At 51.5% G+C, this 23,890-nt stretch overlaps 1 protein-coding gene across 7 annotated transcripts in view; it reads left to right on the top strand.

The window, feature by feature from the left end:
- Slc37a1 (solute carrier family 37 member 1) overlaps positions 1-23,682 on the top strand; it is a 60,020-nt gene extending 36,338 nt beyond the window's left edge. For 6 of the 7 annotated variants that reach the window (XM_074072597.1, XM_074072594.1, XM_020185846.2 and 3 more), the window contains exons 10-20: positions 4,485-4,565; positions 8,434-8,568; positions 11,084-11,174; positions 12,760-12,822; positions 13,278-13,363; positions 14,289-14,337; positions 15,447-15,520; positions 16,660-16,738; positions 21,353-21,450; positions 22,163-22,227; positions 22,655-23,682. In XM_074072597.1, the coding sequence (XP_073928698.1) occupies positions 4,485-4,565; positions 8,434-8,568; positions 11,084-11,174; positions 12,760-12,822; positions 13,278-13,363; positions 14,289-14,337; positions 15,447-15,520; positions 16,660-16,738; positions 21,353-21,450; positions 22,163-22,227; positions 22,655-22,670 (837 nt within the window). In that variant the 3' untranslated portion in view covers positions 22,671-23,682. The remainder of the gene's footprint in view (positions 1-4,484; positions 4,566-8,433; positions 8,569-11,083; positions 11,175-12,759; positions 12,823-13,277; positions 13,364-14,288; positions 14,338-15,446; positions 15,521-16,659; positions 16,739-21,352; positions 21,451-22,162; positions 22,228-22,654) is intronic. The other variant, XM_074072598.1, reaches the window with a different exon arrangement.
- The last annotated feature ends 208 nt before the right edge of the window (positions 23,683-23,890 follow it).

Below are 23,890 nucleotides of genomic sequence, written 5' to 3'. Positions count from 1 at the left end.
CCTGTCCACCCACCCTGCCCTACTGCAGGCAGATCCCATAGGATCCCTGCTGAGCTGGCTTGCAGCAGTGCCCACACTGGGCAGCAGAGGACGCCAGAGCCCCGTCCTGCCACCCCTTAATCCACCCATGGGCCTCTCTGCGTACGATTCATCTGAAAAGGATTCTGGCACTTGATCAAACAAAAATAAGAAAAGAACACCATTGCTTTCTAGAAGGCTAAACACAGTATGATTTTTTTAAATTACAATTGAGAGTTGAAAATGTTCTCAAAGCCATAGCCACATGGCAGGAATTCCAGTTTTCCCTTGTGCCCTGTGAGCTGGTGGTAAGCCGGAGAGCTGGCATGGAGCTGGGAAAACTTGGATGCTTCCTGCCCCTCTGATGAGGACTCCTCCCATCCAGCATGGCTGGGCCTGGGGGCAGGAAACAGGCAGGCAGGAGGGAGCTTTGGGAATGGGCTGTCCTCCTCATGGCCAGCTCTAAAAGTGCAGACAGTGGGTAGAGCACAAGGCATTGTTCCCGCCACTGGTGTGCGTGGACTTGGGCTGCAGCTCGACTTTATTCTCTCTTCTTCGGCTCCTGTCTGAGCAGTTCACCGAGGTCCTTTGGAGCCCAACTGCCCCAGGGCGCTGCATAGCAGGCTGGCCAAGGGAATAATGCCTCTTCCCCTTTCCTTCTCCCCCCTACTTCTCTCTCTCTCTCTCTCTCTCTCTCCCCCCCTCCCTCCCTCCTCCTCCTCTCTCGCTGGCTCTCTCTCCCCCTCTTTCTGTCACATAGCAGAGGCTGGCCCATTTGGGGAGCATTGCATGAGCAGCTGCTGAAAGCCAAAAGTTCTCTTTCTTGAGAGCCATCCATGCTGCGTAACCCCTTGTCACAGTCTTGTCCCAGCCTTCCAGAGGGCAAGCTTGGCCCACCCCCATCTGCCACCACCCCTCTGTGTCTGCCCTGTCACACTCAGAGCTCATGTGTTGAACAGAAGGCCTCAGGAGGCCCCCTTCAGATGTGCTGGCTTATTCTGAAGGAGCTGTGTTCTGCCAAGTTCTCATTCAGAAGCGCTATTTTCAGGATGAAGTTCTTATTTTTTAGTATTTTAAAGTTTTTGTTATAGAAATTTTAAAACATATAATGTTTTTAAAAATAGTATAATGAACTCCTGAATATCCAAAATCATCTTGAAAAAGAGCAGTTGGAGGATTTGAACTTCCTGATTGCAAAACTTACTGCAAAGCTGTAGTGACCTAGGGGCTGGGGGAGTGGCTCAAGCCCTGAAGTTCAAACCCCAGTGCTGCCAAAAAAATAAAATAAAAAGCTGTGGTGGCTAAGAGCAGGGCACTGTCACTTACGATGGTTGTTAAACAGACAGGTTCAGCAGTGGATGAACTGAAAAGTCCAAAACAAACCCTCACATGGAAGCTCAGTGGGTCAGGATGGTCTTGACTCGTGGTGCCAGGACAGCCAGTGTCCAGTGCATTGTCCACACCACACCACAACGACAGTGCATCAGAGGCTGAATTATGAGCAAAGGTGTAGAGCTCTCAGGAGAAAACACAGGAGCAAGTGTTCAGGACCTTGGGAGGGCAAAGCTTTCCTGGGTGAGCTTTCAGAAAAGAGACTCGTTTCACTCACAGTTCTTAGTCAGAAGTTCCTCCGAAGCCCCAGACATCTTTTCAGGGGCCATTGTTTCTCAGTGCAGATACGTGTGTCCAGCTGCTCATCCGAGCAGAGCAGAGCCAACATGCAGCTCTCCCTGTCGTGGGCCTTGTGACAACACAGACCTCCAGCCGAGGGCCTCCTAAGTTTAGAGAGCGTGCACAGGAGATGGCACCTTCTTCTCAGTGGCCAAGACCTGCTTTCATTTTCTCATCTTTCCATTTAGTACCAGGGGGTGATTTGTGAAGCGACTTTTCACTCCTGACCCGGGCCTGCAGGTCTGTGGGGACCTGAGGGACCACAGATTTTCTTCCCGCCCACTCAACTGGCTGACCAAGAGGAACCGTGTCCCTCACCTGTGAGAGAAAAACCTGGCCCGAGCGTGATTTCTTTTTCCATTAGCATATATTAATTATACAACATAATGGGTTTCCTTTTGACATTGTCATGCGTGCATATCACATACTCACCCCCCTCCCATTTTCCCGTCCCTGGTCACCCATCCCCCTTCCCTTGGTTCCTTCCTCTTCCCACATAGTCCCCCTTCCACTTCCATGTCCCCTCCACCTCCCAGATTCTGCACACAAGAGAAAACATGGGGTACTTGTCTTTCTGAATCAGGCTCATTTCTCTTAACATGATCTTAACAGATGACATGCTTTCATCATTCTTCTTGATGGCTTTCGTTCTCCTTTTCTCCATCGTGTATATACACCACGTTTTCTTTGTCCATGCATCAGTTCATGGGCACCGAGGCTGAGTCCATAGCTTGGCAACCGTGAGCGGTGCTGCAAGGAACATGGGTGTGTCTCTGTTGTATGCTGACCTTGATTCCTTCTGGGAACCAAACCCAGGAATGGAATAGCAGGATCACAGGAAATTTCTATTTTAGTTTTTTAGGTTTTATTTATTTGTTTGTTTGTTTGGTAGTACTGGGGTTTGAACTCAGGGCCTCCCACTTGCTAGTCAAGCACTCTACTATATGAGTCACACACTCAGCCCTTCTTGTTTCAGTTTTCTTTTTTTTTTTTGGTGGTACTGGGGTTTGAACTCAGGGCCTTCACCTTGAGCCACTCCACCAGTCCTTTTTTATTTATTTATTTTTTTTTTTTTAGATAGGGTCTTGCAGAACTATTTTCCCAGGCTGGCTTTGAACCACAATCCTCTTGATCTCTGCCTCCTGTGTAGCTAGGATTACAGGCGTGAGCCCTGGAGCCTGGCAGCTTTCGTTATTTTTCAGATAGGATCTTGTGGGGGTTTTTGGTTTTGTGTTTGTTTTTGCCAGGGTCTAGCCTCAGTCTGGTGATTCTCCTACCTACTGCCTCCTGAGCAGCTGGGATAACAAACCCCCACACCACATGCCCTGCTTATTTGTTGAGAAGGGGTCTTGCTAAATTTTTTCCCAGGTTGGTCTGAAGCTGCGATCCTCCTGATCTCTGCCTCTCTAGTAGCTGGGATTATAGGCATGACCCACTGCTCCCAGCCTGTTTAGTTTTCTGAGGAACCTCCCTTCTGATTTCCATAGTGGCTACACTAATTCACAAGCTCTCCCCTCCACGGCATGGCCAGCATTTGTCTGTTTTCTTGGCGACAGCCACTCTGACTGGGGTGAGATGGAATCTCAGTGTAGTTTTGCTTTGCATTTCCCTGCTGGCTAAAGGTGTCGAACATTTCTTCAAGTAACTGTTGACATTTCCTTTGAAATGTACCTGTTTGACTCACTTGCCCTTTTATTGATTGGATTACTTGGGTTTTGGTATTTAATTCTTTTGAGTCTTTATATTCTGGGTATTAATCCCCTGTTAGATGAACAGCTGATGAAGATTTTCTCCCAAGCTGTGGATTGTCTTTCCACTTTGGTGGTTGTTCCCTTTGCCGTGCAGAAGCTTTTTAATTCCATGCAATACCATCTGTCAATTGTTGCTACTATTTCCTGAGCTGTTGAAGTCAAATTCAGAAAATCATTACCTGTGCCTCTACCTACGTCTTGAAGTGTTTCCCCAGTGTCTTCCTCTATACTTTCAAAGGGTCAGGTCTTACGTTAAGGTCTTTGATCCATTTTGAATTAATTGGACTTGACTACATAAGGGTGTAGTCTCGGTCTTACGTTAAGGTCTTTGATCCATTTTGAATTAATTTTTGTACAAGGTGAGACATAAGGGTGTAGTCTCGGTCAGTCTCCAGTTTTCTCAGGACCAGCCTGTCTCTTCTCCAATGTGTGTTTTTTGGCACCATTATTGAGAATCAGATGGCTGGAGCTGCATGGGCCTATCTCTGGGTCCTCTGTTCTTACCATTGATCTACCTGTCTGTTGTTATGCCTGTACCGTGCTGGTTTTGTTACTGTGGCTTTGTAGTATAATTTGAATTGGGTAGTGGGATCCCTCCAGCATTGCTCTTTGTACTCAGGACTGCTTTGGGTATTTGGGGTCTTTTAACCTTTTGTATGACTGTCAGGATTGTTTTTTCTAGTTCTGTGAAGCATGTCATCAGAATTTTGGTGGGGATTGCATTGCATCTGCAGATGGCTTTTAACAGTACTGGCCTGCTTGTTTCTGAGGCCATTTCAAACCATCAAAGAAAGTGAAAGTCATTAAGGAATGCCATAATTGGCACTCTCCTATCTCTTTACACCTTTGTCTTGGCCAGTTCTTACTATTATGTTGCCTGAGAGCCTAGAACCTGCAGCTGGACTAATCAGTGCATTGTTTTAATCATTTTTTTCTTGGTAGTTTTTTTGTGATGTCAGAACTAGCATTACTGCTTATAGTAAAGTCAGGCTTGATTTTGGCCGTTGATTCAGTCATCGTTCTAACTAAACTTTTTTCTCCCAGCTTTCAAAAGGCTATGAGAACGGTACAAACAGATTTAGAATACAGAAGCAAATCTTACACAGCGAAAAGAACAGGCCTCTGGTAAGTGACCCGTGGCTTCCACTTGGCACAGTGCCTTTACAGATGCAGAAACAGGCTGTATGTCTGTCCCTCTGCCTCAGAAATATGTACAAGAGACATCCAGGCTGTCATCGCATTTCTTTAGTAGAATTTGAGTATACTTTTGTTGGCTTCCTTTGGAGAATAAGCTAAACTTATTTTAATCAAATTTGAAAGCCATTCATTCAGTCAACAATTGTTTGCCAGTGCTATTCTAGGTTGGTGGGTGTCGAGAGGTGGGTACAGCTGCAAAGTGAGTAGAGATTTCTGCCCTCAGTGCTGGGACCAGGAGCTGGTGAGCAGTTCTGTGGTCACTGGCCCCGGGAGGGAGGTCTGCAGGTTCTGGGCAGAGGGTGTCAGGCAAGGAGTCCACTGGGTGCTGGGTGTACAAGGTAACATAGAGAAGTCATGGAGTCATCCTTTGCCACTCTCCCCTTTTACAGAAGAGGAAACTGAGGCACAGAGATGCTAAGTTCTGCCTTGTCCTCTGGAGTAGAGGGAAAACCAAGGCAGACCCAGAAGTCTCTTGCCAGCCTTCATGCCACTCTTCCTTCTCAGACTCTTCCCAGAATTCCTCATGTCTGCCTCATTGACTATACCAAGCCTTGGGGTGGGAGGGTTGGATTTGGTTTTAATCAACGGATTATGTTATTTTCTTTCTTCTTTTTTTTTTTTTTTTTTTGGTACTGAGGGTTGAACTCAGGGTCTCACACTTGTTAGGCAGCCATATCCCCAGCCCTTTTTGCTCTGGTTATTTTTGAAATAAGGCCTCACTTTATGCCTGGGCTGGGGCCTGGACCTTAATCCTTCCGATCTCTGCTCTTTAGCTAGGATTACAGGTGTGAGCTACCACACCTGGCAATTTTCTTTCCTTTTTGGACAAAATTGCTAAAGGATAAATGTACTACACACATTCTTGCTTTTTTTTCTTTAATGCCTGGGGAGATTTATTTGTAGCAGTTGAAGTATTGGAAGAGAGACAGGTGACATTTTGTGCATATCACCCTTGGATTTTAGGGAGAATATAAGCAATAATTTGTTCATCGGAAATGCTTTAGAATGTCTGCTCATTTCTGAATCTCCATCTTTTTATTCAGATCTTAATATCCCACTGGCTGCAGTTCCTCTGGTGACTCTGAAGGTCGAATAAAAACCACAGGCCCTTTGTTCTAGTGTAGTTACTGACCCGTGAAACTAGCCCCAGCTTCTGAGTATTGCTTCCCTCTCCCCTCGTCTGTCCCTTCTACGAAAATCTATTTACCAACATGCCACCAAAGAACCAGGTACCTGTTTAGAAACCCAGCATGTCTTGTTTCAGGCTGACATCATGGAACAGGACCAGACAGGTAGTGGGTGGCTCTGCTCACTTGGCATCCACTTCAGCAGGCTCCTGCGTCATGTCTGTGGCTTTGGCTTAGGGCGTGAAGGCCAGGGGTCCACCAGCTTGGCAAGATGCCCTGATTGTTCCTTACCCCAGAGTGACCCAGCCCAGATCCTCTGGACACTGACCTCCCCTGCTTTTCACTCAGCACCACTCACTTCTGTCAATGCCAGGCACGATTGTTAATGGCTTAGTGACAAAAGCAGATGAGGAAGCAAATACCAGAAGAGCCAGAGGCCCTGGTGTTGTGAGGCCACATGGCGAGCTCTTTTCATCATAACTGCCATCCTCTAGCTGCTTGCTCTCCTGGCTTCTCTTTCTGATAGGCTGTGTCTCCAGCGCGGTGGGCCTGAGTGCTCGGGTGGGTCTGCCTGCACCTTGCATTCGAGATGGGGCCTGGCAGCTTCCCTCTGTGTGGTGCAGACACGTGGGATGGGGCGAGCTCAGCGTTCCCACTGTCGAGCAGTGGCTGTGCCCACTCCTCCCTCGTGTTTCCGTGGGCTTCTTTTCGATTCATTCACCTTTTAACAGCACGGAGACTTTGCTCTTGGAAAGCACAAGCCCTCGAGCAGTGCTTAGCTGAAGAAGCCGCACACCCACCTACACAGGCTCCACAGGCCCGGAGCAGGCTTCCGCACAAACTGAACCTGCTTGTTGAGAGGTCAAGACTGGAGCCCCCGCTGCAGGCCTGGCAAAAAAGGAGGAGACAGCAGTGTCCCTTGTTTGTCTCGGAAAATCTACCACAACTTCACACTCCTGTCTCCTCCTAACTGCAAATGACATGGGGAGGCTGGGAGTCCTGGCCTGAGCTCCACCTGCTTCACAAGCAGCTTTAAGCCAGTCCAGCAGGTAGTGATCTAGAGTGCTTTACAAACCTGAAAGGGCCAGGGCCATGGATGTCCCCAGGGAATCTGGTTGTCACCTGTGATTGACCTGGGACTGCTGCTCCCCAGCTCAAAGACCACTCCTCTACTGGCCAAGCAGATTACTTATACTTGAAGCTGCTCTTTACCTGGTGCTATTTCACCCCTGATGAAAAGGGCCTGTGAAGTCCTGCAGATCTCAGCTTGGTCTCCAGGGACTGGCCTGGGAACTGGGGCCACCCAGAACTGCTGCAGCTGGGCCTCTATCCCAAGTCCCCGGGAGAGTCAGTGTGAAGCAGGGTAGGGAACCTCTGGTGGAGTGTCCTAAACTGGATACCTCACACGATCGTGAGAGGAAAGTGACTTTCCAAACTCAAATCCTGGCTCTTTGTTTCCCTCTGCCTTTGTGGACTGGGCACTGGGAAGGCAGTCTGCCTTCACACCTGATTGCTATCTTCATTCCGACATCCGATCCTATGGTTTGATGTGAAGGTGATAACCACAGACTGCGCTGATGCTGATGTCCTCATCAGGGAGCCTGGCTGGGTGGCATGGGTCCTGTCACCCTGAGGTCACACGCCAGATGCCAAGCACCTATGTAGGACTGCAGTTGTTGTGGCTGCTACTGGCTTTCCAAATTTCTGTTCTCTAGAAAGTTCTAAATATCAAGGGTAGCATATGGAGTGCATAGCACCTTCATTTGTTTATCTTTTAAAAACAATTTTACTGCATTTTGAATCCAACTTAGATTATAGTGAGATGAATATAATGAACCCCGCTGGATTTTGTGGAAAGTCTAAGACACGGAAACACATTCCTACTTAAGCCCTTGCGAGTCAGAGCTCAGTCGCGAAGAACAGTTTTGGAGCATCCTTGCTCCAGCTTGAAACACCACGCAGAGCTGGATCACGCTGCTTTGCTTTAGTGAGTGATAGTTTGTCCCTTAGGAAAGTCCACGACGTTAGAGAGCACCAAATGTCAAAACTGGTTTATGTATTTTAACATGTGGTTTCTGGTAATGCTTGTTCACTGAGAGCTCCTTAAAAAGTACAGGGTTGTATAATGAGTTCCTTATTGATATCTCCATAAAAAAGTGTACTTCCACCACTCGGCGCCATCCACGGTTGGGTTAGATTTTGGCTTCTTTATTTCTTTCTAAAAAATAGATCCTGTGGTTGCCTGGGTCTGCAGGTAGACATTTAAACATTCTTTGAGATAATAACAGAAATCCAGTATGTTATTATTTACATAGCCTAAGCATCGTCCTTTGTTACCAAAGCCTTCCAAACACCTAACAACTACGAGACACTCATTCCGATGGATGGGTTCTGACCCATGTCTCTCCATAGTGATGTGACATCCATTGTGTTGCATAAGTATTTTTTTTACTTTCCAACTTACGTTTCACAAATAGAGGGCTTGTAGGTTTAGAGTGTTTCATAAAAACAGGTGGATGCTAACACTTGTGGTGTCATCACTGTGGTGACAGTGTCACCCAGATGTCCCCAAAAGTTTTAGAGGAAACAGAATCGAGTTCCGGCCTCCCTTCCCCCAGATCCACCAGGTGACGCCTGTCCTTTTTCTTTTCGATGGGACTCATGACCAGGACCCCGAGATGCAGTGCCTGCTGCTGTCAGATGGGAAGAATGCTCTCCACCCGAGCCACGTCGTCGTCCTCCCCCCGGGTGATGGAGGGAGCAGCACAGCTGCCATCAGCTTCACAGGGGCCTTGAGGATCCCGGTGAGTCCCTGTGCCTGGGGAGGCCAGGCCGCCGTGGGGAAAAGTCTGGACTGTCGGTCAGCCCAGGCTTTTGAAAGAGAACCCGTGGTTGTGGACTCCATGGATCGGGAACACAGGGTGATCCAGATTGCACTCAGCAGCCTCAGAGCCACTGTGGCTGTGGTGCTCCTGTTTGCTTAATACCGTTTCTGGGATTTTGAAATTATTTTCTCCATTTAGAACTTCAGAAATTTTATAAACAAATGGGGCTTCCTGTCTTCACTTGAAAAAACAGAAAATCTACCTGCTCTAGGCCTATACTACAAGGGACCCCCATCCTTCTTAGTGGCCATAGCCCTCCCTGGGAGGACTCTTGCCTCCCAGCCTTGAGGGCCTGGAGTGTGGCCCTGGGAGGCCCCTCCCCATGTCCTGTCCTATGGCCCCAGAGAGCCCGCTCCATTTCGTCTCCCCTAAGGAGCCATCAGCAGCCCAGCCATGATCTGAGGCTGTGAATGCCCTGCCAGTAGCAGGGAAGGCCAAGGTGAGGTAGGCAGAGACCAGGAGCAGCACACAGCCAGTGCCCTGGCTGGACTTGGTCTTTGTCTACACAGGCCATCCTTGAGGTCAGCTGGCACATGCTGTGCCCTGGGGTGCCAATTGGTTCTAAAGGGGATTGGGAGAAAGGCTGCGTGAGTAGGTGGGGTGGGAGGGGCACAATGGGTAGAGGCCTCTGTGCCTTCGGTTTTTCTTTTGTTAAACTCATGGGCTTGCTGGATGGAGTGAGGCGCTACCAGGATGTGGAAGAGTTCTTCTCCTCCTGTGCATCCCTTCCCCTTGTAGAGGACAATGGAGACAGAGAGCCAAGAGCAGAGTCCAGGAGAGCAACCTTGCTCATGTGGCCAGAGAGCCAGGCTGCCCAGACGGAGCCATGTCACTAACAGCCAAGTGCCTGCAAACCAGCAAGCTCTCCCACCCAGACAAGACGCTCACTCTCCAGAAGGGCCCAAGGCCCTGAGCAGATGATAGCTGGGCATGGAAATGGTGTAACCCAGAACCTTAATGTCATATATAGGAAAGGGAAGGACGAGGACAGCTGCCGCTTCCAGACGGGGTGCTGCTGAGGCTCAGAGAAAACTGGGCTTGCAGCCTGACCGGAGCCAGGCCTGGGCACCACGTCACTGAAAAGACCCCAGCAGGCTGGCTGGTGGAAGATGTGGATTTAAAATAGAAATTATTCTGAAATTGTGTTCTTAAGGCCAACTTGCAAATGTTCTGCTGTGCCTGACTGTGGCACAGTGCCCCAAGTGCCTTTGCTACAGTTAGGATGCATACAGCATCTGAGTGTTTTACCATAGTGCACCGTGGACAGAACAGGCTGCAGACTCCTAGCCTGGTCCTGGCCCTGCCCAGCTAGATGCTGGAGCAACCTCTCTGTGACATGGGCCCTGTGCCTGGCACAATGCTCTGAGCTGTTCTGAGGATGCAATGGGATAATTTGATTCCAGCTTGGAGCTCATGGCCAGGCACGTGCATAAAGAAGATTCAAGAAAAAGGCTGTGGAGAGGGGCACAATCAGGAGATCCTTCTGTGCCTGCAGTAAACCACACATCCCCCCTCCTACCATCACGCCAATTGTGAAAACACCACCATATGGCTGGTTTGTTTGTTGGTTGTTGTTTTGTGGTGCTGGGGATGGAATCCATAGCCTCGAGCATTCTAGGCAAGTGCTCTACCACTAAGCCACACTCCCAGCCTCAACTCATCTAATTTTAATATGGCTTGGAGAAACTGAGTATCCCACTCCATTTTGATCACATATAATCAATTACGTGCACACACGGTGTGGGAACGAGGGAAGAAACGGCACCCAGTGTTATTGCCATCCTCACTGGCATTTTTCCAAAAGATACCTGGAATAACCGTCTCAGAGATGCCCCTCTACACAAACAGGCACTCTCAGCCTGGCAGGATGTCCTCACTGCCTCCTGCCTTTCTCTGTTCCTTATGATCTGCAGCATGCCCTGGTCTGTGCTATTCCCAGGCAGAGTGCGGTAGCCTAGCAGTCTGACCGAGTGTCAGGATGGTGTGTTTCCGGCTCCACTGTATAATTTACGACAATTTCAGTCTCAGGGAGCAAAATAGCCATTAATGCTCGGAGACCAGATAACCCTGCTACGCCCGTGCTGCACGTGATCTCCTGTAACAGTGAAGTTTTCTGAGTAGTATGGATCTGTGTATGAGAGTCAAATCAGTGCACATTTTCATTTTCTCTGGTCTGATGAAAACACACTGGGTTTCCATCGTAAAGGCAGCTGTGTGAGGCAAGTCTCTGGGTGGGCTGTCATGTGAGTTTGTCCTCTCACTGGCCTGCACAACATGCCAGGATCGTCCCCAACCCTAAGTGAGCTTAGGGAGCTGAACCACTCCAGAGACATGATGCCTTCATGGGAGAGGAAGTGCCTTTATTCTGTTGCATGGAGAAGTGCCTCTGCTGGGCGCGCACCTGGAGTTCACCAGCACGCTCCCTCTCTTCCAGGGGGTGATAGAGTTCTCTCTGTGCTTGCTGTTCGCTAAGTTGGTCAGCTACACATTCCTCTTCTGGCTCCCACTGTACATCACCAGCGTAGGTGAGTGTGTTGCTGGAAGCTCATGTTCCGTCCTATGTGCTGACTGTAATCAGAATTCTCTTGCAGCTGATGGGCCCAGAGAGCTGGGGATGCAGATCACACGTGGTGATTTGATTTGAGAGACAACATGGCTGAACAGACAGGAGAGAGCTTGAAAATGGACGTGTTATGCCCTGACGATGACCTTCACAGGGCTTGAAGGATGGCACATTCCATCCCAGCCACAGCTCCTGATTCCATGGGGTGCTTCCTGTTCTAGGAAGTCTGGAATGAATTTAGGCCATCTTGGACTTTGGAGGCAGCAGCCAGCAAGCAGAAGTGTGGCCACTGGGGATCAAGATAATAAACCCTTAATAATCCGACCTGGAAATTGCTTCTGGGAGATACAGCCTAATTTGAGGGAGGGTTGACAGTTTGAGGTTTTTGGAGTATAGCAATGGATAAAGCTGTGAATTATGACAGAATGTTCCAGTAAAATAGTAAGGCATACCCCTGGATTATATGTAACACAGAACAATGGTAGGGTGGGGGAGCTCAGTAGTTCCAGGAGAAGGGTGGATGGTGGGGTTGGGGATTGTCACAGAGCACACTGACGCCTCTTGGCCGGGGAGTCAGGAGAGCAGAAAGGAGAAGCAGCAGGTCCTGGGGAGCTGCAGGCTTAGGGAGGCAAGGGGGGAGGTTTGAGAGGACAGAGCAGATTCCACGTGGCATCCTAGGGCATGTAGAAGTTGACAAGAGCCCAATGATGGAGGCCTGACATCATGACAGGGAGGCTGAGGAGCTAATGAGGGGCCAGGAGCACTCCTAGCAAGACAGACTTGGGAGGGGGAGAGGTTAGGTTGACAGGCTGCCAGGCACTCCCTTGGGCCCTGGGGTTCCTTACCTGTCCAATGACCCCCACCTCATCTTGCAGGTGCAAAGCATAGTTGGACAGGGTGGGTCCTCAGCCAGAGGCCACACACCTCCTTCTCCTTCATTCCCCTGCAACTGCACAAAGGTCACTTTGTAGAGACTCGGGGCTGGACTTACTGACCTATCCAGTCTGTCTCGTTTGAAACAAACCCTGCAAGCAGCGTTCAGATGGGGAACTCTGGTCTGACCAGCCACCCCAATTGCTTCCCAAACCCTTCCTCCTGCACTGCCATCACCATCCACCTGAGAGCGCAGGGCTGTGTCTAGTGGAGTGGACATCTGAGCTGGGTGTCGCAGGGCCTTGGTCCCACCTCTGAGGTGTGAGAAGACCCCTGTCCCCCCCTGTAGTCAGATGGCACACTGTGCAGCACACTCATGCTGGGCCAGGATGCAGCGGACTTCCCAGGTCCTCTTTCTGTCCTGAGCCCCTTCATGCTGCCCCTGCAGTGGTGACCAAAGGCAGAGTGACCAGAAGGCTGGGCAGGCAGGGCCTGGGCTTGGGTTAAAAGTATAGTGACCCTTTCCGTGTGGCTGTGCTCTTTTTAAATCTGAGTTAACTAATCATTGTTCTTGGCGCAAATCATGCTTAAGGAACAGAGAGTCCTGGGTGTGAGTTGCACCGTGGTGCTCACTGGGCTGCGTGTCCTCATTAGACACACCGATCATTTCACAGATCACCTCGATGCCCAGAAAGCAGGGGAGCTCTCCACCCTGTTCGATGTGGGCGGAATCTTTGGTAAGTTCATGACCTCCCGTTCCACTCTGTCCAGAACCTAAGGAGGCTGTCAAAGCCGGTTTGAGCTTACTTGCTGCTGGAGGGGCAGGTGTGCGATCTGAGTGGCTTCAGCCATTGTTTGGCACGGGGGAGAGGGGAGACCCTGCATCTGACCTTGAACCAGATGCCCTCAGAAACTTCCCTGGCAGGTGACAGAGTAGGCAAAAGGGTTTCCGGGCAGCCGAAAACCCAACCCCAAGAGCACCCTTCAGTTTTATGGAAGGTACCTCCAGGGCTCACCCAGACCACAACAGATGAGGTCCTTTGGGAGGTCACAGTCCCCCTGAGCAAACTGCCCGCCGTTACCAGTGTGGCCCGGGGGCTTGGGAGGAGGGCCCTATTTTTGCTGCTGTGACTCTTTTTCCTCTGGGGAGCTCATGCCCAGACACCAGCTCCTGACACGCTGTCTGTTGCAGGTGGAATCCTGGCAGGTGTGATCTCTGACCGGCTGGAGAAACGGGCCTCCACCTGTGGCCTCATGCTGCTGCTTGCGGCCCCCACGGTCAGCCCTGCCTCCTGCACCACCCTCCTCGCCCACTGCTGCGGGCGGCCTCCGCTGTCTTCCCCTACAGCACACTGTGCTCTCGCCCAGTAGCTCAGCTCATCCCTTGTTCCTGCGGTGTGGCCTCCTCCCTCAGCACCAGGGTCCCTCTCCCCCCGGCGCGTCTGGCTCAGCCCCTCCACTGCACTGCAAAGCCACTCCCCGCCAACACCACTGCTTCCCCTCACTGTGGGCTTCACGCAGACTGCTGCTCGCTGGGGTCCCCCTCCTCCACCCTCCTTTCCCAGGAGCAGCTCCTGCTGTCCTACTTTTCAAGCATTTAATAGTGTATGCCTTGGGCAAATGATTTCCCCTCTCCACGCCTCAGTTCCCTTATCTGAAAAACGGGTGACAGTAGCACCTCCTCACAGTATGGTTGTGAGGATCCAGGGACAGGCTGGCCCACCATGGCAGTTAATCATAGCAGTGTCAGAAGCCATAGTGTTACTTACGCCTTACTCGTCCACTGCCTCTCCCTCAGGCTGTGAGGGAGCAAGGCTCAGTCATCCTGGGGCCTTGGACTCCCAGAGAGCATTTAGGAAATGACCGGGTGCTCTTGCACAAGAACTCCCGCATCCTGGGTGCAGCCGCTCCGGTGGGCAGGCTGCAGATGAAGAGCCCAGGGCCAGCTGCCCAGCACCCCATCCATCATGCCAGCAGCTCAGCCCCCACCCCACAGGTTCCCAAGGTCTCCTCACCTTGCCGGGGCCCACAGGCACTGTCCCCAGAAGGGCTGGATGGCGCATGGTCTCCCTTCATTCCCAGGGCTTCCTCTTGGGCTGGCCGCCTGAGAATCACCTGTCTGGCTGTCCCAGCCACAGACTCCTGGGCAGTGCCACACTGCTCGTGGTAAGCCTCTGTTTCTGCCTTGTTTTGCCATCCGCAGCTCTACGTCTTCTCCTCCGTTAGCAAGATGGGCCTGGAAGCCACTGTAGGTGAGGACACGAGCCTTGCTGCTCATCTTTCTTTCACATGTGTGTTTTGTCCTGATAGCTTGGTGACATGAAAGACAAAGGTAACCTAGAAGCACCCACCTGGTATGACTGGGGCATAGGTGTGGCTACCGCAGACTCCAGTCCCTCTTTGGGAGAAGCGGGCTCCTACTCCCAGGCACAGCCCTGTGGCTACAGGTGTGGGAGTGGGCAGGAGAGAGTGCACCCTCCTGGTGGGGCGGTGCTAGACCCTAGGGGCAGAGGGAAGAAGCCCTGGTGTAGCAGGAGGGCAGCCCCTTCCCTTGACCTCTACACGGCTGCCACAGCTGAGATCTGCCCTGGCGGGGAAAGTCAGCCCAGGCTTGCTCCTGCACTATGGAACCTGGCGGTGTGACCTGAGTAGTGTTCAGCCTGGAGAAGGCAGGCAGACCTGGTCCACCTCCGTCCAGCTGGACTCTGTCAGCCACCCGTCCCAGCCATTGTATAGTGTTGGAGGACCGGCTAACGGTTACCTTCCTGCGCAGCCATACTGAGCTCTAGCCCTTAGGAAATGAGCTTTCTGCTCTCAGGAGCCAGCTGGTGAGATGCAGGGGGAGATGACCAGAAAGCAACTTGCCAATGTTAGGGACATGTGACATTTCCTATGGCCCCAGAGGCTACTTCAGGAAAATGAGCCCGGGGGCAGTTTAGGAAAGGGACTGTGGGGTTCAGAGAACAGTGTGGTCACCCTCCTGTGGAGAGCACAGCACCTTCCTGACAGAGGACGTTCCTTTTGCAGCAGATGAAGCTGAGGCATGGGCCCTGGTGCAGGCCTGTGCTCGGCCCTCGGGGCTCTCACCCCTTGTCTGCCAGCTGCTGCTGCCCATTGAGGGCCAGGGAACCTGAGTCCCAGGTCCTCCAAACAGTAGCCCAAGTCTTTGGGGAAAAGTATAGACTTGACTTGGAAATGCCCTGCTGGGCACATTGAGAGGAAGCCATTTCTGCTGCATCCCCGGCAGCGTCCCCGGAGGGTGGCCCTTTCTCTGTAACACCCGCCCTCACGGTGGTGAGTGCCAACAGGTGGCTCTCCACAGGACACTGCTCTGATCCGAGTCCCCCTCTGCTTCCCACAGCCATGCTGCTCCTGAGTGGGGCCCTGGTCAGCGGGCCCTACGCACTGATCACCACCGCTGTCTCCGCAGACCTGGTGAGTGTGTTGCCTCTTCCTTCATGGCAGAGATGGCCTCTGTCCTTAAAGCTGTCCACACCTTGTTTGCAGTAGCTGAAGTCTGTCCCTTGGGAGCCTTCCCACCTTATTCCTTTCCACTCTGTCTCAGGGTCACAGGTAGGTTGGTCCCAGAGACCAAACATTTACCGTCACACAAGGCCCCTCGGGCTTCTCACAGCCAGGAGGCCAGCAGAGCGCAGTCCAGTGAAGAGGCGCTGGTTGGGCTTTTCTCACCTTCTCTCCTTGTCACCTACCCAAGGCCAGCCCTGCTCTGGCCGCTCTGTAGTGAGTTCCTGACACTGTCCTAGGAAACCTGTCCACAGGCATGCAGGAGTTGGGCAGGCTTACAGCCATGTGCCCATGGAAAGTTCTGGAAGGAGCCACACCAGACCGTGAACTGGGCTGGACACAGAAAAGAGGAGCCTTCACTTCTTTCTTTAGACCAAAAAAAAAAAAAAAAAAGTGGGTCGTTGGAGACTTTCACTTTATATGCGTGTGGCGTTTGATTTTCACGCTCTGGTTTATTTTTACTGTTCTAGGCTTCTGAGCGCTGTTTTTCCTGATTTTTTTTTCTTTATTGATCTCAGCTTGTCCTTTTTTCCCTAACTTTATGTGAGCAGCTTTTTAGGAACCAGAGCTCCTACAGCTGGCCGTTGAGGTGCATAGGGCCCCCCAAGGTCTTGGGCTCTCCTCTCTTCCCCTCCCTCCCCTGGCGTCCCCACAGGTCAGGTTGGTCTCAGACACTGCAGAGCCGGCACGTGTCACAGAAGGACCCTGGCTGTCGAGGACTGTGGTTCACCTTTCTGTCTTCCATGTTGGCTACTCAGGCACTTCTTGAGGAGTCTGTCTGTACTGGATAAATACTTGTTTATTAGAGAAGAATCCTAGGAATTCTTTTAACTAAAATATGCTTTAATGGGTATTTCAAAGGCTGTCTGTCTCTTAGAGCCTCGAGCCTTGGTTACCTCCCCAGGGAGAGCTCAGGGTGGAGTATGGTTTAAATTTTCTGATGGAAAACATCTGCATGTTGAGTCATTTGTGAATGGCGGGCAGGGGTTTGTTTCTCACTTCTAATACCGCCGTGATTCCCACACTCCTCTTCTCCTTCTCCTCTCTAGGGGACTCATAAAAGTCTGAAGGGAAACTCCCACGCCCTGTCCACTGTGACAGCCATCATCGACGGGACCGGGTCTGTAGGTAGGCACAGAACTCCACAAGAGGAGGGGAGCACTTGTCCCAGGGTGCAGGTGCCCAGGGTCCGAACGCCAGGGTCAGTGTCAGCTGCTCCAGGGAGAACAGTGTGTGGGGGCTGCCAGGGGCAGCTGACGAACTCAGGGCAGACAGGCGTGGGAGAGGACGTGCACCCAGGTTCTCATCTGAGCGGCACAGCCCCCCTGTGAGGAGCAGGCCCACTGCTGTCCACTCACACAGCTCAGGAGGACTTCCGGGGATCTGGAAGACACTCCAAGGAGAAAGGCAGCAGCTCCCGGGCACTCGTTCTGATGGACTGTGTGACTTTGCACGCCCTTCTCCCCGCCTCTGTCCCTCCCAGGTCTTTGTACATCAGTGTGACGCTGTTCCTTAGAGCTGGAATGATGGTCTGTGGGCAGCCTGAGTGTAAGGTAAAGCAGAGGAAAAACTGTGAATTAGGAGGAAAAGTGCTTTTGTCCTGATGCTCTGCACAAAGAGTAGGAGAAACAAAGTCCAAGGCTGAGGCAGAGCCGCTGTGTCCACGAACAGAGGCAGCCCGCCCCTGCTCTCCAGGCTGTGTAGGAGGCAAATACCATGCTAAGTGCCTTTGCCCACACGGGAGGAAGGCAGTGGGCCAGCTGGACATCTCTGACCCTCTGGTTAACCTGCACCAGTACTGCCCCTCCACAGGGCCGTGCACCCACCCGGGTTTCTGCAGCCCTGTTGAAGGTCTGATGGGAACAGACCTAAGCCCTCTGCTGCGGTGCCATTCTGCCTGCTCAAGTGCATGGGGACCAGTCACTGGTCACCGTGGCAACGGCACGCACACTTGTCCTCCACTAGGTCTCACTCGTTATGTCTTCCCATGCATGCTGCCCACCAGACAAAAGCAAAGACTCGAGGGGAGGCGACACCATTTCTGTAGAACCTCGTTCACGAGAGCACTTGCCCGGTGTGCTCAGCTCAGGTGTAGGCAGAGGCAAAGCTTGGCTAATTGTAAAGCAATCAGTGCCGTTATCGCTAGTGCCATGTGGCTCAAATGACACAAGTTGGTGCATTTGGGGTGTTCACAGGGCTTAGAAGTGGATCCCAGTAGGACACATTTCTGTTTGCTCCCTGCAGCCCAGTTTTCAAAGTCAACACAATGTAACCATAGGAGCCAGACCGTCTTACAAGGCTTACAATGCAGCACAGCAGCTGCCCTGCATCCTCAGGACCTCTTCCTTCTATTCCTCCCCCACCTTGCATTACTGGGACTCGAACCCAGGCCTCCTACATGCAAAGCAAGTGCTTTACCCAACCCTTTTGTTTTCATTTTGCTTTTGAGACAGGGTCTTCTCCAGGCCAACCTTGAACTTAGATTTTCCTGCCTCTGCCTCCCGAGTGGCTAGGATTACAGGCATGCACTACCACACCCTGCTCCCAGGCCCTCTTCCTAGAAGCAAGCCCTGCCAGCCTCTTCCTCTGGCCTCACCATATGCATGACTGACTTGCATTCAGGAGTGTTGTGCTGTGAAGAAAATGGGACTTAGCTCTTCCCACATTTGCTGCCCCATGATCCCCGATCCCAGTTCCATAGGCTGTGCTGATGGTGTCAGCTTTCCAGCCAGGAAATGAACGCTGTCATCCTCAGTAGACACTGTTTGTCTCCTCCAAGAGCTGACTGACTTGTTTTTCCTTTTGTTTAGCTTTATCCCAGGCCATTCCCTGCCTCCGTGCCATTGCCTTCAGAGCCCCCTTCTATTCCCTTCCATGCAAAGGGCCTCACAGCCTCCTGCTGTGCTACACAGCCCTTGTCGGGGCCTCTCCTTCATCCCCGTCCCATGCACTGCTCTTTCCTCTGGCCTCCATGGAGCCTGCCTTTCTAGATCGCTGCTCACTGCTCCCCCATAGTGGAAGACATCTTCAGTTCTCTTCCCAAGAGCCCAGGAAGTAAATCCTGGGAGCTTGCCTGGCTGTGGTGTCAGAGTTCTACTGTCAGCTCTCCCCTGGGTGAAAAGCCCTTTTCCTTCAGAATCTCAGTGTCTTCAAAGGGGTCCACCTTCACTCAGCTCTGTCCACCATGGCTGGCTGAGTTTCCTCTTGACCAGGGAAGGCTCTGGTCACCTTCTTAGGCCAGAGCCCTTCACCACTGCTGTGCCACACCAGGCAGTCCTACTGCATCTGGAAGCATGCCTTTCAAAGCTGGGCAATTGGGCTCCATTGTTTCTCTCTCTCTCTCTCTCTCTCTTTCTCTCTCTCTCTCTCTCTCTCTCTCTCTCTCTCTCTCTCTCTCTCTCTCTTTCTCTGTCTCTCTGGCAGTACTGGCTTTGAACCTCAATCCTCCTGATGTCTGTGTTCTGAGTAGCTAAGATTATAGGCATGAGCCACCAATGCCTGTCTCCATTTTCTTTTCTTTCTGGAAAACAGTCAGATGTCAGGCTTCCTGGATTAATCTTTTATTTATTTTTTTCTTTCTACTTTTGCCCTTCCTGCCTGTCTCCTTGTTCTCTGAGAGAGCTGGGAGTTGTTCTTGACTTGACCTTCCAGTCTTTGTATTTTTAACTGTTTTATTTTGCCCTTCATGTTTCAATGCTCGTGAATGTTTTCCTACCCATCAGTGCATTTCTTTGATGCGGTGTGCATTAGATTGAGTCCAGTGAAATTGCTAGTAATACACTGAGCTTCCACTACAAAAATGGGAAGCTTGTAGGGTTCAGATTCGGCTTAGTTTTCTGCTGGCACTCTGAGGGCATTGTCATTTCTGGGAATTTTCTTCTAGGCTTCCTCTCCTCCCCGTTTGCTTGCTCCTCTCCCTCAGGCATGGGGTGAGTCTTGACCAGCCCCTTGCGTCTTCACATTTAGTACTGAGCTATCAGCGCCTGCTTGGAGTCCTTTCTGATGGACAGCGTGTTCACTGCTGGTCTTCATAGCCTCGAGTCCAGCTGGAGTCAGAGGAGACTCCTCCATGTCCACTGTGGAGAGTGGGGTCTCACCACTGGTGTTCATGTCACTGCATGGGCTGTGGATGGCTGCTTGGTGGGAGCTGGCACTGTTCTCTGGATCTCCTGTTCTCATCAGGTTCCTCCCCACCACTGGCCTCGGTGGGGGCCTCGGTGTCCCCATGGGTTAGCCAGTGCTGTCCTGCAGGGGTAGGGGGATCACGAGTCAGTGAGGTTAGAGGGGACACCAGTGATGGAGGGGTGGAGGGAATGTACCCACGGTGCATCAGAGAGGCTCCAAACGATACCTGTTTTTCTTCTGCCACCTTTCCCCTGCGCCATGCAGTTGGCTGGGTCTGGCTCTGGTCAGAAACACCAGGGCCATCTCCCTCTGAGGACAGAGTTGGAGACGTGAGCTGTGTCCATTGTCATCTCCAGAAATGTGGGCCTTCTCTCATCTGCCCTTTACTCGGTGGATTTGTGGTCTTTGAAATTCAGTTGTGTTTGGGAAGCACTGAGAAAACACACAGAGAAGCAGCTGACCATGTTTACCCGGATTTTTTTCTGAGACTGAAAAAAGAATGTATTTTTCAATTGCTTTTCAGATTATAAAGTAGTAAGTGTGCTTTGTAAACACTTGAAACAAAACCAGCCCACCTCTCAGGTATTGGCTCAGTGACTTACCATGTGTCCACCAGAACAAACCATCCTCCACACGTGTCAGAACTCAGCCCAGTCCCTGTGAGGAAAATGTGCAGGCACGGGAACATTCCTAGGCACGCGACTGTTCGGGCATTTTGGAGGATTCTTAAAAACTTGCCTTCTTTGTGCAGTTTTTAATAATTAGTTTGGCATATTTTGGGGGGCTGGTACTAGGGCTTTTTTGGTTAAACTCAGGGCTTCACACTTGCAAAGCAGGTGCTCTACTGCTTGAGCCACACCTCCAGTCCATTTTGCTCTGGTTATTTTGGAGATGGGGGGTCTTGCCCAGGCTGGCCTCAGACCATGATTCTCCTGACCTCAGCCTCCCAAGTAGCTAGGATTACAGGTGTGAGCCACTGGTGCCCAACAATGACATAATTTTAGACTTGTGGAAAAGTTACAAATACGGTACAAAGAATTCACGGACATTGCGGTAGGTTTGCTGTGTCCTGCACCTCAAAGGTTTACACGCTCACACGGGCGTCGTTTTTCAGAACCACTGAAGAGTAACATGCAGACGTGCTGCCCTTTAACTACCCGTGTCTTCTCCCTAAAGACAGGACACTCCCGATGTGGCCACCGTGCAATGGTCAGAGCAGGAAGTCGACATGGGTAGGAGGTTGGCACCTCTGGATCTTACTCACAGTTCCCCAGTACACTTCACAGCACAGGATATCTGACATTGTGTGCTGGGTTCACGTTCCTTTGCATAAATTAAATATTAATAATGAAAATAATGAAGTAGCACATCAACAGAGAGAGCAGAGTCTCAGATGTCAATTTGTGCTCTTAGAATTGATCCCAGAGGAATTTTGCTCCCATGCTTTCTTCCAGCAACGAGTACATGGAGCTTTTCCCCTCATTAGCCCGAAGATGGAGCGAGGTGTTTTCTTTCCTTGTTCTCATGGTCTCATTAAAACACTACAGGTTTACACTGCTTTACAGGAAGCCCTGCCAGAGCCCGCCTTAAACAGCCCTTGTGTCCCTGTCTGTTCAGGAGCGGCCCTGGGCCCCCTCCTGGCGGGTCTCATCTCTCCCTCTGGATGGACCAATGTGTTCTACATGCTGATGGTTGCCGACGCCTGTGCCTTACTGGTGAGTCTCCTCAGTTTCCATTCCACCAACCCCAGCGAGCTTCTCTGCGGCTGTTGGCCAGACCTGGCAAAACATCCTGAGGACTCCGGCGGTCCCCACCCTCTCTCCGCGTGTGGGCCAAGGCTCCTTCTGTCTCTAAGAAAGCACATTGTCAGAAACAGATGCAGGTGTCTGGTGCTCTGTGGTTTCAGGAAGAATGTAAAAAGGCCACAAGCGAGGAGCTCTGTGGCTCTGGGTCCTGCCTGGCATGTGTGCAACAGGGCATCTCAGAGCTGTAGCTTCCACATTATAAAACGAGTGACAATGGCACTAAGGCCGACGCAGGGACTGGAGCAGAACGTGAGCAACACAAGGTGGTGTGGCATTAGTCAGCGTTTTGTCAGTCACTCACAAACACCCATGATAATTAACTTCTAAAGGGGAAAGCTTTACTTGGCTCATGGTTTTGGAAGTTTCCAGCCATGATTGGTGAACCCATTGCTTTGGCCTTAGTAAGGGACAGCTCTCCAACCAAGGGTGCTGAGTGCCTGTGGTCCCACTGAGAAGCGTCTCCATGGGTGACACAGCTGCTGGGTGCTATGGGGAGAGCCATGCAGCTCAGTGGCCAGCTCGGTGGGTCTCGGTGGGTGTGGGCTTCAAGGTGACCACTGACACCACCTAGCATCTGTTGGGTCTTCACCAGCATAACAGGAGTCTTCTCTTTTGGGTACAGTTCCTGATCCGCCTCATACACAAGGAGCTGAGCTGTCCTGGGCCAGTAACGGGGAACCAAGCACCGTAAGTCCACAGTGGGGCCTCTCCCAGGCCAGCCACCTCTGCACCTCACTTCCCGACAGGAAGGAAAGAGCTTACCGCTTGTCCCGTGCATGGCATATCACCCTCATTTTCTTCTTTTCTTTGTTAAGTGGGTGTGCGTGGGTGTGATTGTGGGGCTCTGACTTCAAAATCCAACTGCAGGATATGTGGGGAAAATCGCCTCCTGTGTCAAGCTTTTTGAGCTGTGGTTTTTCCATCCAAGAGGGTCATCCCTCAGCTGTCCTCGCCCTCACTGCACCCACCCCCAGTGCTCCCTGCCACCCCCAGGCTTCGGGAAGGGTGTGCGGGCTACCCACCAGCCCTCTCCCTACAGCAAGACGAGGCTAGAGTGCTGGCCCCGTGTGTTCACGTGGCTTGTGCCTGCTGTCACTTTACCCTTTGCTTTCAGGTTGAAGGAACACTGACCACTGAGCCCTGTAGAGGGACCAGCCTGTCCTCCACAAACTGTCTTTTGAGAAGAAGCTAAAATAAAGGATCCTGTCGTGAAAAGAATGACCTGCCCTTGCCTTTTGCACACACATCTGGAGAAGACACAGAAGCCAACTTGAGGCTTCTTGGTACCATTTAGACTGTGGAGCTCAACACAGGAGTGCCGTGTCTGCAGGGCTGCCGTGTCCACTGCCTTAAGTGAGCCCGAGACCAGTGGCCTGCCAGCCTCGGCCTGCAGATGCCTGACCACGCAGGCCCTCGAGTGTGTGTGTGTGTGGGAGAGAGAGAGAGAGAGAGAGAGAGAGCATGGTGTCTGGCCTGCAGCACCCGGCAGCCCGTCCCTCTCAGGGACTTAGTGCAGAATGTTAACGTGTGCGAGCCCCGTGCTGGGGAGTGCTCGGGCCACAACGTGCTGTCTGAATGTACCCAGTGAAAGGCAGGACGTGTGCACAAGATCCTGCTGGCAGCCACGCACAAACTTCCGTGTGGCATTGGAAGCTGAGACAGAACCAAGACCCAGCAGGTGCTCAAGGCGCCTCCCATGCCCCATGCTCAATACTGACCTAGAAACTGTACCTGTGGAATTGTCACCGGCCATGAAGCAATAAATAAGGTGGATGGGGCAGCAGGAGGCCAGCGCCAGGAGGCCATGATCCCCTCTCCTCAGGCTCCAGCACGCTGTGGGCCCCTGGGGGCTTGCAGGGTCACCCTCACCTCGGGAGCAGTGAGGGACAGGAGGGGACAGTGGGGCTCACCCCAGCTGGTGCATTTACTCCCCACCACTCACCAACACCTGGGCTGCTCCCACGCCCATAGCAACAGGGGGTTATCTATTTCAAATATAATGTGTCATGTGAAGTTTAAGAGATATAAATGGCATTTTGTTATTTATTAAGACAAACTGCAGTTGTACCTTGGCCATTTGTTTTCTGGGTTGTACCGAGCAAAATACTTATTCACCCATTGAAATAAAATGGTTTTATGTTTGTTTGTTTGTTCGTTGTTGTTGTTGGCAGAATCTTCAGTTTTATTGTTCTCACACACCCCTGGGCAGGCACAAGTCCATGGCTGCCTATCAATAAAATGGGTTTAAAAAAAAAAAAAAAAGCCTCAAGTAGAACACTCAGAGTACTGATGATTTCAGCTCATGTCTCCATTGTGCATAGCTAAACAAACTTGTAAATAGGCTTGTGTG

The sequence above is a fragment of the Castor canadensis genome, chromosome 5 (genome assembly GCF_047511655.1).
Source record: "Castor canadensis chromosome 5, mCasCan1.hap1v2, whole genome shotgun sequence".
Taxonomy (NCBI): Eukaryota; Metazoa; Chordata; class Mammalia; order Rodentia; family Castoridae; genus Castor; species Castor canadensis.
This window is presented reverse-complemented; position numbering and strand designations above follow the sequence as displayed.